General features: G+C 41.1%; 1 protein-coding gene across 1 annotated transcript in view; it reads right to left on the bottom strand.

Annotated features, from left to right (window-relative positions):
- Positions 1-16,314, bottom strand: part of LOC120550601 (disintegrin and metalloproteinase domain-containing protein 12) — a 72,699-nt gene extending 56,385 nt beyond the window's left edge. Inside the window, exons 1-3 of the mRNA XM_039787204.1 lie at positions 16,096-16,314; positions 5,247-5,368; positions 1,195-1,268 (exon numbers count right to left, since the gene is read on the bottom strand). Coding sequence (XP_039643138.1) covers positions 1,195-1,268; positions 5,247-5,368; positions 16,096-16,219 — 320 coding nt within the window. The 5' untranslated portion in view covers positions 16,220-16,314. The remainder of the gene's footprint in view (positions 1-1,194; positions 1,269-5,246; positions 5,369-16,095) is intronic.
- Positions 16,315-17,743: the final 1,429 nt, after the last annotated feature.

Here is a 17,743-nt window from a genome sequence, read left to right as displayed (position 1 = left end):
TCCATCGTTTCTGTTTGTTCTTTTTGGCCCGGGGTTTGAGCTCAACTGTGAACTTTACATTTAATGCTATTGGACAACAATGACAGCCATGCTGGATGAGGATCATGTGGGCGATGCATGGGAATGTAAGGTGTTTTTCCACTGTAGCTGATCACAGGGGAAAAGTTTGGTTCCCATTTTGAAATGAAATGTTTTTACTGTACGAGAACGTAATTCCCTGCTATAAATGGGGCTGGTGAAAATTTGACAACCTGCAAGTCAGCTTTGCAAAATCCCCACCTATGCAAAGCAGGAATGTTATTCGACGGAAAGACTGAGTGTGATTTCCCATCAAAATATTTTCAAAGCAGGTAAGCCATAAAATTGCGGTCGCTGGTGTTGAAAGCTTTGTCCCACAGTCTGCAGGTGGAATTTACATATATTAAGTCTGGAAAACAAGTGAGATTCATGGCTGACTCAGACATAAAAACCCATCCGTTCTCGCTCTCTTTTTCCGCTCTGTCACACAGACAGCTCTTCTTGTTCCTGGTTGCTCATGTGTGGCAGCAGAGCTGGTTGGAAAACATATTGCTCTATCAATCACGTCCCATTCTTCTCAGCAACACATTCGACTCGGAGGTTGTCTGAGACCGAGGCCACATTCAGTCAGCCCTTGTGTAAAAATTCAAAGATGACAAATATTCCTCCGAACAGATTCAGAGCTTTGTCAAACTGTACCTATACAGATAATCTGATCTCTATCAAATGATGTTCCCCCTCCTTGCCAGTCTCTTGACTGACACGGTGTTGACAGTATCTTAATATACAGAGCAAGGAGTGTGTGGTGTCTTCAAACAAAGCCTCCTTCTCCCCTGTGTTATGCCAATAGATCAAATGAAAAGATAGAGGGAGAAGAAGGAGGAGGACGTCGGTTTTCATCAATGTCTAGCTGATGTATTCAGGAATTCCTGTCTTTCAAGTCTTTGTTTCAGCACACGAAAAGACTAAAGCGCAGAGAGCACTGCCATGCCTGCACTAGCAGAGCAAGACAGAAATATGTCCTCTTTCCCTTTGCCTGGCTGTTATGTGTGACACACAACTTGGCTACAGTCCCTGTTGTGGCCCCTGGGCAGTGCATACAGTATGTCAGCCATTTGTACTGCAGAAAGCACTAAGTTCCGAGGAAAGGCCCAGTATGATGGAGGGAACACTTACTCGTTTTTCTCCAGAGCCAAGAGCAGCTGCTCACCTTCCACTTCTATCAGGAGCTTTAGTGATGTAGGGTGACGCTGAAGAGAAAACAGACGGGAGACAGGTTGAGACATTGGTTATGGAGACAGGCAGGCAGCATTTTGATTGAGGAAAGATGGCTCTGGTTCTCTGATAGATAGCATGATTTCAATTAAAAACAAAAAATGAAATGGGTGCTATGTGTGGCCATAAAATAAAAAATAAAAACTGTTCTTAAAAAGCTTAATTACAATCCTGATGAAACTTTGACTGAGCCACCCCAGCGCTGGGAGAAACGACGCGAGAATGCTGTTTTCAACTGAGTGGTCGGAAATCCTTATGAAGCGACTCTGTATCTTAGAACAAGAGCTGAGAGGATTAGCTTTTTGTTTCTATTCCATTTGACATTAATCCTGCAGAAAGCCACGGGTCTTCGCATCCCTGAGTTACAACACTGATAGACCGTGTGTCTCTGTTAGAGTCAGATGAAGTGGCACCAAGTCGTAGATCACTTCTGTCAGTCGTGCTGCGCACACTAGTACACACGCACAGTCATCGCATGTCAACACGTAACCTCCCTCCTCTTGTGTGCTGCGCTCTCACTCAGGCACAGAAACACACAGAAAAATCCTCTGTCTCACATTCTCCATCGCTTGGCAACCACACACACAACAAACATTTAACACACGTAGTTCAATCTGGGTCAACTGTGGCCAAGAGTGCTGCCCTGGGTTAAGTCATCCATCACCCCCTGTGGAGAAGAATGTTTAGTGGATCATAAGAGGATATGGAAGCAGGCAGTATCATATAAGCCATGTGGGACTAAACTTCCTGATATTTTTTTGTATGCATGCTTTGACCTCCCTCACACTGCATTATGTTTATGAAAGCTGCCATGTCTAACTTCAGGGAAAACATAGTGAACTGCATGTTTGGTCTTGTTATTAAGGGAGAAATAAATTAAAATGAGCACTTAATTTCACCTTCATTATGAGCATTCTTTAATTCGCTGATCTGTTTTGTTTTGTTTTTCGGGTAATAATACCCCAAAGAAACCTTGTAGCACCATGTCTGTTTGGTTTAGCCAGAACAAATTAATTCACTAATGAATTGAATCACTAACACAACTTGGAAACTCAAGCTGTGTTTTTAAAATCTGCCTGGCAGCCGTGTATTTTGTTTTTGTAAAGTCTGGGATTATAACACCAAACAGAGCCAAGGATTCCAGATTTCAAACATTTTCGTTAATGTTCCAGCGGGTTGTGTTGTGTAGTGTTTTCCTCCTTTCTAAGATGCAGACATGAAATGAAATGAACTGAACATAGAGAGGCAATGACTGCTGTCTGTGGCGCCCTCCACCCTTTAAATTAGCTGACTCTTGGTTCTGACATGCGAGTAGGATTCATTGCATTAAAGTGCTCATATTATGCTAATTTTCAGGTTAATAACTGTATTTAGAGGTTGTACCAGAATAGGTTTATGTGATTTAATTTTCAAAAGAAAATGTTGTTGTACTGCACAATGCTGCGACTCCTCTTTTCACCCTGTGTGTTGAGCTCTCTGTTTTAGCTACAGAGTAAGGCATCTCACTTCTGTTCCATCTTTGTTGGGAGTCGCACATGTGCAGTTCCTAGGTAAGCACTGCTAGCTTGTCAGTTGCAGAGTATGAGGGCGTGCTAGCAGCTAGGCGAGCATTATAACGTGTGTTATAACGTGTGTTACAAAGTGACTCACGTTTGTCACGAAGTAAAGGCTGGACTACAATAGAGCTGTTTGGAGCAGTTTGTGAACAGTGTTTTCTATTGGAGATGGTAAGTCCCTTTGAGGTGGACTTTGGGCTTTTTCACTTTGTAAACCTATAACGTGCACAAAAAAGATATATAACACAATAAAGAAAAGGAAAAAAGCCAAAAAGCATAATATGAGCACTTTAAGACATAGGGCCCTATCTTGCACTCAGCGCAATTGCCTTTGTACACCGACGCATGTATCATTCCTATTTTGCACCCGACGCACAGCGGACTTTTCCCTCCACAGACGCACGTCGGTAAATTAGGGAATGTATTTGCGCTCCCGGGGGCGGTTCAGCAAAAGAGAAAGAGGCGCGTGGTTCGAAGCGCAAACGTTACGTAGTCCTATTTTGCAGTTTCAGAAAACAATTCCGCCACTGACCAGGAAAAACCTGGTCTAAAGTCAGTGGCGCGTTATTCAGATGCTATTTTAGGGACGAATGCTTGGCCATAATGTAGTGTGTGCACAACGCGCATACACTTCTCTCATCTACAGCAGTTCCCATTTTTGAAAACCATACATAATTACAAAGAAACATATTACTGAAAATGCGCTTCAGGTGTTTGGATCGGTCAGGAGGCACTTTACAGTACAGTCCTCAAAAAGTCGCAGCATTCTTTGTGGCTTGTTGTGTTTTACACAACATTTCCATGAATCATGGATGTGTTGATGACATAAATGAGGAAATATTAGAGGACTTAAGGAGACGTGATGTTGAACTACGGTGGGATTGGACACTCTGGCGGGATCTGGTCCGGGAGTAATGCGCGATGCGCTCCTGATGGAGCGGGTGGATGGAGATGGAGTGGGGGGAGGAGGAAGGGGCACAACAGGTGCAGGTGGTGCGTTTGGAGGCCCACGCTCCATGGCTGCAGCAATCCTCTCCAGACTTGAGGAGATGCGCCCGAGAGGCCGCAGCAACATCGCCTACAAAGCTACTTGCGTTTGGCGTTTCACACTTGCGTTTCAGATTGTTAAAATAGGGCCCTTAGATTGGTTGAAGCAACATTTTTACTTCCATTTGAACAATTACCAAACTAAGATTATTCATTAGATCCATGTTCATTTAAGGCTATATTCAATAGGGGATTATGAGTAGGCATGGGCCGGTTACATGGTATACTGTGGTTTGAAAAAGTCACGGTTACTAAACCACTCAAATTTTGTCATACCGTTCCTGCGGTATGAGCGGTTTTTTAAGTCGTCAAGGACAGAAAGTGCAGTCTCAAAATCCCTCTCCCTGCCAGTGTGCAGTGTGTTTCAAAATCAAATATATTGTGTTCAATGGAAAAAAAGTCCTTGTTTTTTACCCAGACATTTCAAAATAATACATTTTAAAGCTGTAATTGTGTGAAACCGTGATACCATGATATTTTTGCTGAAGGTTATCATACCATCAGAATATCATACCGGCCAATGCCTAAATATGAGAGCAATCATATATATATATTTATATTATATGCTTACTTAGCATAAATTTAGAATCCACTGTTGCATTTCACACAGTTGACGTGAAGCCACTTGTTTGCCACATAGTTCAGTTCCAAATTCAGGATGCCGTGTAAACCTTGAGCCCAATCTTAATTTCATTCATATTTAATATAGGTTTAAATGTTTTTGCAACAAGTTTTAAGAGCTAGATTTAAAAGATTTAAGATCTTTATTGGTGACCAAAGATCAAACTCCCTGCTAGCCCCTATGGGCTGTCCATTTCTACTGTTTACCTTGTGATCCTCACAAAACAAAGCTAAAATATTTGCCGCTGCTGTGATAACCCTATAAAATCCTGTCTCACAGTATTATAACTGCTGTGATAACCCTATAAAATCCTGTCTCACAGTATTATAACTGTGTGATAACCCTATAAAATCCTGTCTCACAGTATTATAACCCTTTTGGTCTGATGGTGGCGAAATATGAAAATATCCAAAATAAGAAGTTTTTATCCTCTGGGGAGCAGAGAAATCACCTTTCTAGATTTGGGTATTTTTTGCGTACAGGTGGGAATTGGTTGCAGCTAATGATCAGGTGGCCTGATTGCACTGGACCGAAGACGAACCAAAATAGTTAGGAATCATCTGCAGGGGACCATGAATATCAATGCTAAATTTCATGACGCTATGCTCAGTAATGTCAAGATATCTGGACCAGTGTAGGATAGACAACTGGAAGTCTAAAAGATTAAGCATAGCAAAAAAACAAACCAAAAAAAAGTGTTTAATTTAATCAACTATACTATTCTTCACCTGGGATTTGAGCTGGCTGATCGGTTTCCAGTCTTGTCCAACAAGCTGAAGAGGAACTGTAGTCCCATAGTGTTTCTGCTTTGCTGTTGGTCTGTGTTGAACAGTCGTGCTCAAAACATTTCCTGTAAAAAAATAATAATATTAATGCCATGTGAGAATACACAGAAAACTAAGTGTTCCTCCTTTATTCTAAATTCTTTCAGCATCTGTAAAACCAGACCATGTCCATCTTTGTGGACATAAACATTGGGAACATTTTCTAAACTCATTTTCTACAAACAACGCCTATAATTAATTCCTCCCCGCTATTAAAGTCCTGGTGTTCATTAACTCTATCAGAACACAACCTGACAGTACAGCTGCCTTGTAATATTAAGTGTCACTTAAACAAATTCACAGTACTTGTATTTGATGGCTTTTCTGTGTCATGGCACACAAATAATGCTCTCTGGATGGTTTTGTTTTTCATAACTAACAATTATCTACGCTGACAAAAAGCCATCTTCGAGACGACCTCGGCCTTCATGAACATGTGTTCAACTCCTTTGGATGGGCTGTCAGTAGAATGGAGCCTGTCTCCGCTGCCATTAAGACACAAATACAACAGCACTAATCAGCACTCTCAAACATCAAGCAATGAGAACCGAAGCCTGTAGTGAAATCGTAACCACCGCTTCTGCCAATCAAGCTGCCTGTGGTCATTAAACTTTATAACACCTCCCTCAGAGAGTCACACACCCCCTCTCTGTAAGCATCTCATCTCAAACATAGACAATAGACAATCACTTCTCCTTTTTTTTTTCGCACTATAATCATCTCAACAGACAATTCATTTTCTCTTTTTTATTGCACTATTTGCACATTATCGCTGTACATTTCATATTTTATATATTATTACTGTATATTTGTTTTTATTATATATGTTTAAAGTATTGATAATATATGTTGTTTTTATTTGTTGTTTGTATATCTGGAGTGGTAATGAAAATAATTTCCCCCTGGGATTATTAAAGTATTTCTGATTCTGATTCTGATAAATCTCCATAGTTCAGGAACGGAGAGTTTTTAGAGCATGGAACCAGGGTAGCTGCTGCTGCTGCTGCTGCTGCTGCTGCTGTGATAACTCCTAACACAGGTCTAGTGTCCAGGATGCAGTGCAGGGATTAGACGGAGCTTTGGGGCATTGTTCCCAGCATACTTTTATCTCCTCTCTCTGTGTTCTGACAGGGTGTTAACTGAGCCTCAGAGTGGCTACAATTCTCCAAACTCTGCTGTGTTGCCAGTCATTTAAGAATATATTAGTCCCTAAATCCAATACTGTTGTCCAGAAATGTGCCGCCAGGAGATGAAGTGGCAAAAAAAACAAGCACTATACCAAGGAAAACTACTACTTACAACTGAGACAGAAGCTGCAATCGTCCCTAAATAGTACATCATGAGCACACAGTCGGAGAGTCTGAATGCAATAGCGAGCCACTGGAGGACATTGCTAACAGGGTTCCTGCAGTAATCAGCTCCCCACAGCAGGGAAGCTATTTCAAAGCCTCGGTCTCTTACTAAAACAGCAGGGGTTGTTAACACCATTTGTTTCAGTGCAAACATCCTAAATCAAAATGTTTGCTTGCGTTTTTGTTTTTTTTCCCCCACTGATGCTCCATCGAGCATTTCCAAACAGCAGGGAAACAGATTTAGTCAGAGGGTGATGTCAGTTGGACTTGAGAAGTTATGCGTGTGGTCGGAGGATAATTTATAGTATGTTTTGAACTTGGAAATTTGAATCCCATTTCAAACACATATAAACACGCTCAAGGGGATACAGATTATTATTACCAGCCGATTCAAGGTTCTTCCTTCGAGGTTCACATCACTTCTGTCTCTCTATGCATGACTCACCCAGCTAAATTGCTGAGTCTGCTTATTATCTGGCATTAATAACCACCCAGGTCAGGCACAGCCACCCCCCCCCCCCCTCCAGCTGAGCTTTGTTCTTGTTCTCCTCTGAGGAAACCACCACTCTGGAGTTCATCACAGAGCGGCTCCAGCTGATATCGGAGACCCAGAGGTGACCAGCTCAGCGGTCCTCATCCAGCTCCAGCCTGATGATGAGAAGCAGGCTACGGCGAAGGAGGGGACAGCATCACACACACACACACACACACACACACACAGCGGGAGAAGCATCCTAGCCTCATTAGTCCTAGAAAACCACACCGTCTGGGGGAGGTGGGCATGCTGAGTAAGGGAATGCATGACAACCTCTGTGAAAAGCACGGATGGATAAACACAACAGATGAGGGGAAAACAGAGAGAAGTTTTGACAGAGAAAGGTCAAGTCCACATTGTGGTTAGCCAATCTATGAGGAAACACACACAGATGGAACGGCCTTTTCGGTCGCATGCTCCACATCAACTTTAAAGACGAGGTTCACAACCATACTGCGTTTGGTTCCTTGACTTCAAAGTCCACAAGTGAATGACCATTTTGTTAATGTGGTGTGCTATAAGGTTTAATTCCCGCTTATAAATGGCAAATGGTGGAAACAGTCTGCAGGCTCTCTTGTTTTTCCTATTACTTGGGAGAGACATTTGGTAAAGTTGGAACATAGCGAGGCTGCGGTGTGTGGAGTGTGTAAGTGGCTTTTGTTAGCTAGAATGTTATAAGAGCCACCAGAAGCATTAAGGGAGTGGTAAAAGTGGCACCAGAACCCAAAGCCTTATTTATATTTTCAATAAAGAAGAGTGTAAACAGGGGTCTTAATAAAGCAGAGTTCTGGCCATGATCAGCTCCCTTTATGCTCCAGCGTACACAAGGAGAGTTTGTGCCATTTATATTGCCTCAATAAAGTCAATGCTAGGTGGGAGGATTGTGTGTCTGTGAACGTGGAAATGTGTGTGTGTGTGTGTGTGTGTGTGTGTGTGTGTGTGTGTGTGTGTGTGTGTGTGTGTGTGTGTGTGTGTGTGTGTGTGTGTGTGTGTGTGTGTGTGTGACTGAAATGTGATACAGACCTATAACTGGTTAAAGTGATTCATTTGGCTAAGTAAAGTTAAGTAAAATAATAATAATTGTTTAGTTGTTTTAGTGGTGTAGCATTTTCACAAAAAGCATGGATTAAGTGATTTGCTGGTCAAAAGGCATCTAAATTGTGTTAAATTTGATTGCAATGTTTTTTGCAGGTCAGAGGTTCCCAACCTAGGGATTGGGATCTCCCAAGGGGTCGCAAGTAAATCGGCTTTGTCGCAAGATGATTAACATATTAGAACAGAATACCTCAAAACTACTGTAATGAAACAATGTGAATAAGGAACATCTTAGTTTGAACTCCTCACAGCTCACAGAAATTAAACTTGTGATAGCTTGGCCATAAAGAAGCATAAAACAAAAGGAACCTTTGGTCTTGGTCAGTGGTTGGCTTTTTAGTTTGTGACCCCTTAACAAAGCGTACTTGTCGCCCATCATCACTGGTTGCATAGGTCTGTGGGTTATGAGCAGATCAATCAAACAGGAATGTTTCCCCGTTTTATTTAAGTGATGTCTAGAGACACAAAGAGGCAACATTACCAAGTGATTCACAAGAAAGATTTGAGTTTTCAGACACCATGACTATATTTCTTTCACTTTTTAACCAAATTCTGGACTGTTTCAACCTTGATGTCTAGCCGTGTACCCTAGTAAACTAAATCAGTGCTTGCTGGGGTAGTTTACAGTTCCCGATGTTATTTCCCAGTTAATCTTCTCCTGGTATTTATCAGCGCTCCCACATCGATGCATTCTCCACAGACTAGGAGCTGTTGATCCAAGGCAAAAACATGACCTTCTTCAGTTCTTTACAGATGCCAAGACGCCCTTTCTTACTGCCCTCTCACAACTCCAGCCCTTCTCTTTCCCCCTCACTAGGTTCTACGAAAACAAATCAACAACTGTTCGGCTTTATTAAACCCCAGAGCCTGCAAACCGCAACCACCTGCAACTCACTCCTTGACAGGCAACCAGGAAATAATGTATTCATAACAGTCTTGGCTTTTCCCAACACAAATGGCATGCTGTTCTTTTTATCGTCGCAGTTGATGAGGCCGTGCCCCCCCCCCACACATGAACACAGGTCCTCACTGAGATGGGATACAGGCTATACATACGTGCACGCATCAATAACGCGCTCTCATATGCTCCCTTGGCTGATGGCGCAGGAAAAGCACTCAAGGACACACTCCACAGTCACTTTAAGAGCATTTGGGTTGAGTTAGTTTTGCTTTGTATTTAGTTGTAGTTACTTGTGGTACTTGTGTGTTATTCGGTTTGGCCAGGCCACTATATATGTTCCTTTGTTTAGTTGTTATATTGAGTATCGTCATATTGTGTTGAACTCTTTTATAGGCCAATCTCTCAACGTCTTGGTTTATAATGTTTTTGCTTCTTTGGGGGGGGGAATTAAAACCCAGGTTTTCATCTATAACTGCTGTTTCTTCGACGCCTCACTGCTTGGTCCCTAACAGTCAGATTGAAAATGAAAAACAATGCCTTTCGCAGCTTGAATGACCCTCTTTGACATGCAAACTCCCCTGAATGGTACAAAAACAAGTGTAGAGGAGACACACTTGAGATGATTCCAACATTGTTTGACACGGGTGGACACGGTTTGGTTACTTGTCAAACCTCTCAGAGGAAATGGGCTTGAAATAAGAGCATGTGGAATTAATTAGGGCAGAGTGATGAGTTTAAATTGGCCCGTTTCAAGAACTATGACACAACAAAGACAAAAAATGTACAAAAAAATAAAATAAAATAAAAAATGTCTTTTGCCTGGTTCCATATGGAAATGTGTTCTCGATCAAGCACATCTAATAAAATGATCACTTTTTCTCCATCAAGAGCATGTATCCACATTCCACAGCCATTTTTATCCAGATTTGGTGGATGTTTTTAATCAGAGAACTGAGTGGATTGGAGACATAATCCAGCAAGGTTTCTGAGCCAAAAGTTGGTTCTGACATCACCCCATGGGGGGAAACTTGGTCAATGTTTATGGCTATTGTTCATATAATAATAGGGGATTGACAGGCATACCACGGACTCAATGTATCCCCAATCAGAGTGGGCAAATTATTGCTAATTCAAACAGAATGGTGATTGGGAATAGAATGATGAATGATTATACATTGGGAGGAAGCAGGCGCTCTTTCATAAATGACCTTGGAGACAAAAGCAATGAACCCCGCTGCCTTTCCTCATCTCTTCCTCTCCTTCACCATCTTCTCTAGGCCTGTTACAAATCATTGTCATTAGAGACTGCTATTAATCCTTGTTTGGTTAATCAATGAATCCTTGATTCTATCAAATGTCACAAAATAGTGAAAAAAGCCCATCTCAAGTTTCAAGAGCGCTAGTCGTGTTCAAATTGCTTGTTTTGATCAACCAACAGTCCCAAACCCAAACATATTCAATTTCGATGTATTATTGCAGAAAGAATTAGTCAATTAAAAAGTAATTAATAAATTGATTCATAGAGAATGAATCATGAACAAGTTTAGTCATTTTTTTAATAGAAATTCCAATAGGTTGCTGGTTCCAGTGTCTGAAATTGGAGCACTTGCTGTTTTTTTATATACTTATAAAATTAATATCCTTGAGACAGTTGATGTTATAAAAAAAGGTTCTGGGAATTTGTGATGAGCATTTATTTTATGACATTTTATAGACTTAAAAATACACAAATTATATTAATCATTATTACTCTGAGCTCTAATATATATATATATATATATATATATATATATATAACTATACTATATATATATAATATATATGATGATAAAAAATTATATAAAGCAGAGAAAAGCAGCAGATGTTTCATATTTGGGAAGCAGGAGTGTATGTTCTTTTGATCACTTGGTCGACTAATCTTCACCTTGCTCCCTGTAATTTGTTCTTGGAGCCACAGTGCAGGGTTCATGGGGATTACAGAGCAAAGGTGAAAAGTGCCTGGTAATCTTGGCTTGACTCCACAGTAAACATCTGACCCATTTGGGGTACATTATGTCAACACCCTGAGGGTTGCAGGAAACACAGAAACCTTTAGGTGACATCATGGTAATAGGAATCTGCACATACTGGAGAGAGGGTCTCCTTAAATCAAATCTAATAAGGTAGCAACGTGTCAAAGGTCACAGCAATGAGAGTTGTTAATGGTTGGATTTATAGGTGGATGTTTTTTGTTTGTTTTTTTAAGCGCATATTTAGGGTCATTATCAAGCCGTTTAACACTGGGCTCCCTCTACTGGTAAATAGCTCTTTTGTGTGCTCTCTCTCTACCCGTCTATCTACCCCCACCTTGTATACTGAACTCATTTACTGTCACACTAGCATGATGTCAGCACATAATTACTCTATAGGAAATTGATGGTCCTGCAGCAAAAATTCCCCTTGGCTCAGCAGGAGGTTAATGTTGTCCGAGAACCGGTGAAGTTGCGCCCCCGGCTGATGGCACTGTTACGCTTTCCCTGCTGCGAGGGCTGCTTGCTTGCTGCCTGGCATGGAGCCTTAGCAACAAAGGTCAGAGTCCGAGAGCTTCAGGGGCGGATTGGGTAAAAGCTTGTTAATATGGTCCCTATGATGGATATCATTTACAGCGCCCTGGAACTCCTCTCTGTCATGGGAAGCACATGTCTGGCACATGCAAAGAAACTAAAAAACAAAACCTCAAGCCACAGCAGAAAGACAGAAAGAGAGAGTGTGGGGGGGCAGCTGCAATATCATACAGTAGATCCTCAAGTCATTATATAGTATGCAGTGGCAGTAATCTCATTACCTCAGTGGAGACAGGGTCTTCAAAAGTCTCATAGGATTACAACACCAAAGACCGATATCAGCGTATGATGAAACTGAAATCTTTGTTCATTTAAGTTATTCAGTAAGCTATATTTATGTAATTTTTTAATCGATTATCTTTGTTTTTGGGACTGCTGGTCAAACAAAGACATCAGCTTGAGTTCTGGATCTTATAATATTAATCGCTAACTGCTGTTTTACTAGGAGTTGGAAAACCTGAACCGACCTGGACCGACTGGTCAAGGTTCTACTTGAAACCTTCATCTATAATGTAGCTATTCGATTTGCTTCATGCTCTGCTTCACTTAAAAGTACATCACAAGTCCCCCATGTGGAACATAACTCAGACAGACGCAGACTAAGTAAGTGGCTGCAGCAGAGTCTTCTTTGGGCCAATTTGTAAGAATCCTACCCAGGTAGGAGGTGACCTGTCTTGTTCCTGCATGTCCCTTCTCATAGAAAAGTTAGGAGGTGAAATCTGGGCAAATGCTGTATGCCAGGCTGGAAGATAGATGATCTGGATCCAAGACATAAAATTCTGTTTTTCAATTCTCAGCGGAAGACAGGATGTTCATATGGAATCTGGTCAAACAGGGAAAAGTTTCCCTTTGCACCTACAATGCAGTACAGTATGTTAATGTGGAATTGCAATTGATGCCTGTTTTCCTATTCTCTGCTCTGGCAGGATTATAAAAAAGGTAAATGCTGATGTGATTTTCATCTGGATATTTATCATATTTAATTCCATTGATTGGAAGATGATAAGGGTAAATATTAAAAATTGACTTAAAACTCTGTGGGCCACAATCACTGAAAGGTCGACTGGAACATTCTGACAATGTAAACCAATATGCTTGTAATTCAGCAAACCATCGCGGTCAGGCAGAAACCTTATCTCCATATTTCATCTTTTTTTTTTCATAAATCAACGCTATTGGTCACTCTTTACATCTTTCTGTGGGTTTTTACAAATATTTAAACCGTGACAAGGTAGTTTTGTCTGACTTCATTTGAGAAAAATGCCTCAATAAAAGGTTTTCAAATTAGCCGTTTTTCACATCCTCTCGGGTCGCTGCTATGGAGCTGTCCACTGTTCCTAATGCTTAGGATGTAATGCAAGTTACACGTTGTACATTGTACTGTCGGTTGTATGTGAGAAATAAATAAATAAATAAAATGTCTTTGTCTTTCTTCCTAAGGCCATTCCAGTGAAGAAGCATGCAGAATAGCAAAACCCTGGAACAGCTAATATAAATGCTATGCAGTTATTACAGTAGTTATTCTTGTGGTCAGAGAAAGAGCCATCTGACATTATATAATGCATACGTCATTCATTATGCTACACATAAAAGTGCTGCAAAACAGAACAAAAGTACTGACCAGAACGGGCTTTTTTTTTCTTTTTCTTTTTTTGGTGAAACACCGATGGGGTGGAACTTGAACTAACCCAGATAGATTTGACACGGACAACAGATATCTGAGCCAACTGGGCCATTTGACCAGACGAGAGAGAAGACGCTCGGGGAGAACTGTGCTGAGCTCAACTCTGACCTGACTGGGTGTGAAAGTCCAATGAGAAAGTCCAGAGCCAGCATCAGGTTTCAGCTCGTGTTAAGCTTGTGTTGGGGGGGGGTCAAATGAGTCCAAAGCAGCTTCGAAGAAATGAATGCAACACATGTAGGGTAAGGCCACATGAGCACAGTCCAGCTATTCCCCTCTCCTATGTAAATATCCCCACTGTGGAACAGCAACTGGTTGATCAATCTGTCTTAATGCACAACCACACATCAGCCAATTCTTCTTACCGGCCTCTTGGGTCTTAACTATCCTGAACAACTCGTCTGGAAGATCTGAATCCATTCATACTGAAAAGATACTAAATGCCTCTGACTTGAGATGGGTCACGTTATGGCGATAATGTCTGTCTGGGGGAGGACACTGTTTGCTGAAGGAATGTTTTACTTCAGTCCAAAAATATATTCTCAGCTCATCTTTCATTTGTCTGAGGGTGCAGCACGCAAGCTGCATGCAGCGCTCGAGGCAGACAGAGTCATGTTGGTTGAAGCTGTACAGCTGGCTAGTAAATACTGCCTGACACTAAGTGTGTCAACCATTGGAGAAAATAATTCACAAATGATTCCGGGCTAGAAACAGAAACATGCACAAGACAAACAGTGAGAGGAAAACCGACAAGAAAGCTCAAGGGGCGGTGTCATGAAATATGTATGCAAACATGACATTGCATGGAGCTGAACTGCTCCATCTTTTCTGAGCAGCCTTGAATTCCTGACAGCAAAGACAAAAGTCTGCACAGTCTGGAGACAGACTAGAGACTCATAAAAGGGAGCACTAATGATTCCCACTTTTCATGATTTAACATTTAGAAAGCTGCAAATCATTATTTTGATTAATTGAACAATCATTTTGTCTATAAATGGTCCAAAATATATGAAAAATTCCACTCATAAGTTCTAAAAGCCCAACGTAACATCGTTACTGCTTGTTCTGTCGACCAACAGTCCAAAATATGTTCAGTTTGAAATTATACAGTATAAGGCAACGAAAAACAGCAAATCCTCACATTTGATTTGATTAAATGACCTAAATGATTAATGGATTATCAAGATTTTTTGCTGATTAAGTTTTTAAACATCGGCTGATGGTTTCATCAGTTACACAAAGTCAGGCATCACCCTGCATTTTGATTCTTTTAAATGTAACCCCATCTCCTGTGCACTTGTTCACACCGCTCCCTCTACGCATTTATCTCAATCAGCTCCAATTACCCACAAGCAGGTGAATAATCTACTAATACAGCTTGGCTCAGACTTCCCAGTCAACACTGAACCCATGAGAACGAACCCATCAAGGCCAACTTCTGACGGCGACGAACTGTTAATGAATAAATGAACAAATTCCTTACGCTTTGATTCCATTTTTACACATTTGCCCTTGCTGGTAGCCTAATTAATTCCCATGATTCCACAGTGAGCGTTGTGACTGGCAGTGTGTTCAGATCATAGACTGTATGGTTCAGATGGAAAAGTTCTCTGTAGGGGCCAACACTCAAGTGCAACTACTCCACTCCCCACTGTTGCACATATACAGTGTGTAGTGTCCTTGTTGAATCTCACCCATAGGGCATGGGACACTGGTGACTGAGACGTCATGAGCTCCAGCCCAAAGGCTTGCAATCACAGCGTGAGACAAACACACAAGCATTGCCAAAAACACACTCCGACATCACATTTAGAGATTTCCCCAGAGCTCTCAACCAGCTATTTTTCACGTGGTGCTGGGATGTCCTAAACATAAGAAACTGAACAATTTACAGGTTTCTAAAAAGCTACGTGACTTATTAAGTCCAAACCAACAATGTGACTTTGATTTTTTGTTTGCCACTAAATTCATCCATAATTCAAAAATGTAAGTATGTTTGAAGTGCCTTGAAAAACGGAAGTATGCTTGAAGCACCAGCAAAATGCCTCAAGTGCGACCACATATTACCAAAGAGAGTTTCAGCATCATCAATTATACAGCGTCTCCTCTCCTCTGAGGTGCACACTGGATGGACTTCAAGTTAAATTTTTAGGTACTGCTTTTCACACAGAGATCTATTGGAGAGAATGAGAGAAAGCCATGTATTTAGAAAGCTTGTTTACACTGGAGAGGTTTCATTCTGGCCAAACATGTACAACAGATCTGTATGTCTGGCGTATTAACGAAGGCTTTCATAAATCATGATGTACCCAAAACAGCCAAAGGCCGACATGAATGACGAATTAAATATAGTAGGCTAGAATAGAATAGATACATAGCAGACGATGCACAATGGCAGATGCAGACGAGTTCATTTTAATATTGGCTACACATAAATACTTTTCTTCATGATTTCAGGTGAAAAGACATAACATGTATTTCAAATTTGGCATTCAGCAAGTCAATAAATCAATTAAGAAAACATTCTAATTTTGCGCATATGGATCTTTGATATAGCCTACTAGGAAAATAAAAATACATCTTTACCTCTTCTTCGCCTCTTACCTTCAACAGATCTGGAGAGCACACTGTCACGAACCGAGATAGAGACTGATAAAGCCTGAAGTGCTGTCAAAATAACAAACTTCAGACTCCGGCTCCCGAGGTTCATGATGCCCGGCTGAAGCGTGGACGGGACTGGCCAACTGTTTCACTGCAGCGCAACCATCATACAATCCAGCAACAGCTGATGTGCAGGAGACCCCCCAAAAAAAAAAAAAAAAATTAAATGACTTCCTGAAATATGATCAATAGCCGAGTGGTGCCATAGGAAATCCCGAGGACAGCTGATTCAACTCCGTGCACTTTCCCCATTCACAGACGTTCAAGTCCAAAGCTGCCTCGCGCAAAATTTAGAAATGTCACAGAAATGAAGAGCAAGCGGTGAAAACATTAACAAATGCACAAGCCGCTGCTGTCTCCCACTGGAATGCATCAATTCCTGGGCAATTACTGGCGACAAGTGTTGTCTTATGAGTGGGGACCATGTGCTTCAACGCAACGCCCCGCAGGGTCCTAAAGCCACCTCCAGCGCCCGTTATTAACGAGCATAAGCTACCAGAAACAAACAAAGTACAACTTCCGGTCCCGGCTTTCAAAATAAAAGCACCAACTAAAACGATAAAGCACTTTGCGATCCGTGTGCATAATAACACTAAAACAAAGAACGTATTTAACGAATATAGGCTAAAAAATATAATATATATATAATAACTTAAATTATGTTTAATGATTGTGTATGCCCTATCATTTGACATAGCATAGGCTTAACAGAATATACGTTTTTTGAGATTAAACAAAAAGGTCAATCTTGACTTTGAAAATAGCCGTTTGAATTGAGTTGTACTGGGCTTTCACTTCAGAAGCAGTAATGAAAAGGGCTATGTGGACTTCATTCTGGTCAATTTATGAAAACATTGATGTATTATTTATGTCTTAATGTCTTAAAACAGAGGATTTGTTGCTTTTCTTCCCTTTATATCATTGCAAATTGAACGTTTTTGACTTTTGGTCAGACAAAACAAGCTATACCTTGCACATCAGAAATTGAATGTGGTGTCCAGAAAAAGCAACATTAAGGCAATATTATTTTGTCAAATTACAGATAAGAGTTTTGCATAGACCTTACAGAACTTGAGTTGAACAGACATGACCCGGCCTGTAAGCTGCCAGACACAGAGCATGAACCTAGAATTTTATTTTGAAGTCAAACCACTTAATTTCCGGCCACTTTCTTGGTATCCGTTGCTCAACTTGACCCAACGGGTTCGATAGGCTCACAAATACTGTGGCAGCCCACACAGTGAGCGTAAATTCGAACAATATATCCTACACAGCCCTCACTCACAGATGTTATTATGTATATGTTGTTATTCATTCAGAGTACGCTAGAAGCAGCATTATGTGAGGAAAAAATGTAGTCTTTCAAATCCAGCATAATGTTGACTCATGCATTGCTTGGTTCCTCACCAGAAATTGTTCATGACACTTACAACAAGCTACTCGACTTGTTATCAAGGCACCATGCACTAAATGATTTCTGTACATGGCCCATTCAAACACTGTGGCTCACCTCAATCATGCACTCATTGTGCACTCTGCATTGCACCACATGGCCACCCACTTCAGAAGGGAA

This window comes from Perca fluviatilis, chromosome 21, assembly GCF_010015445.1.
Source record: "Perca fluviatilis chromosome 21, GENO_Pfluv_1.0, whole genome shotgun sequence".
Taxonomy (NCBI): domain Eukaryota; kingdom Metazoa; phylum Chordata; class Actinopteri; order Perciformes; family Percidae; genus Perca; species Perca fluviatilis.
The sequence above is the reverse complement of the archived record's forward strand: the minus strand, read 5'-3'. Positions and strand labels throughout refer to the sequence as shown.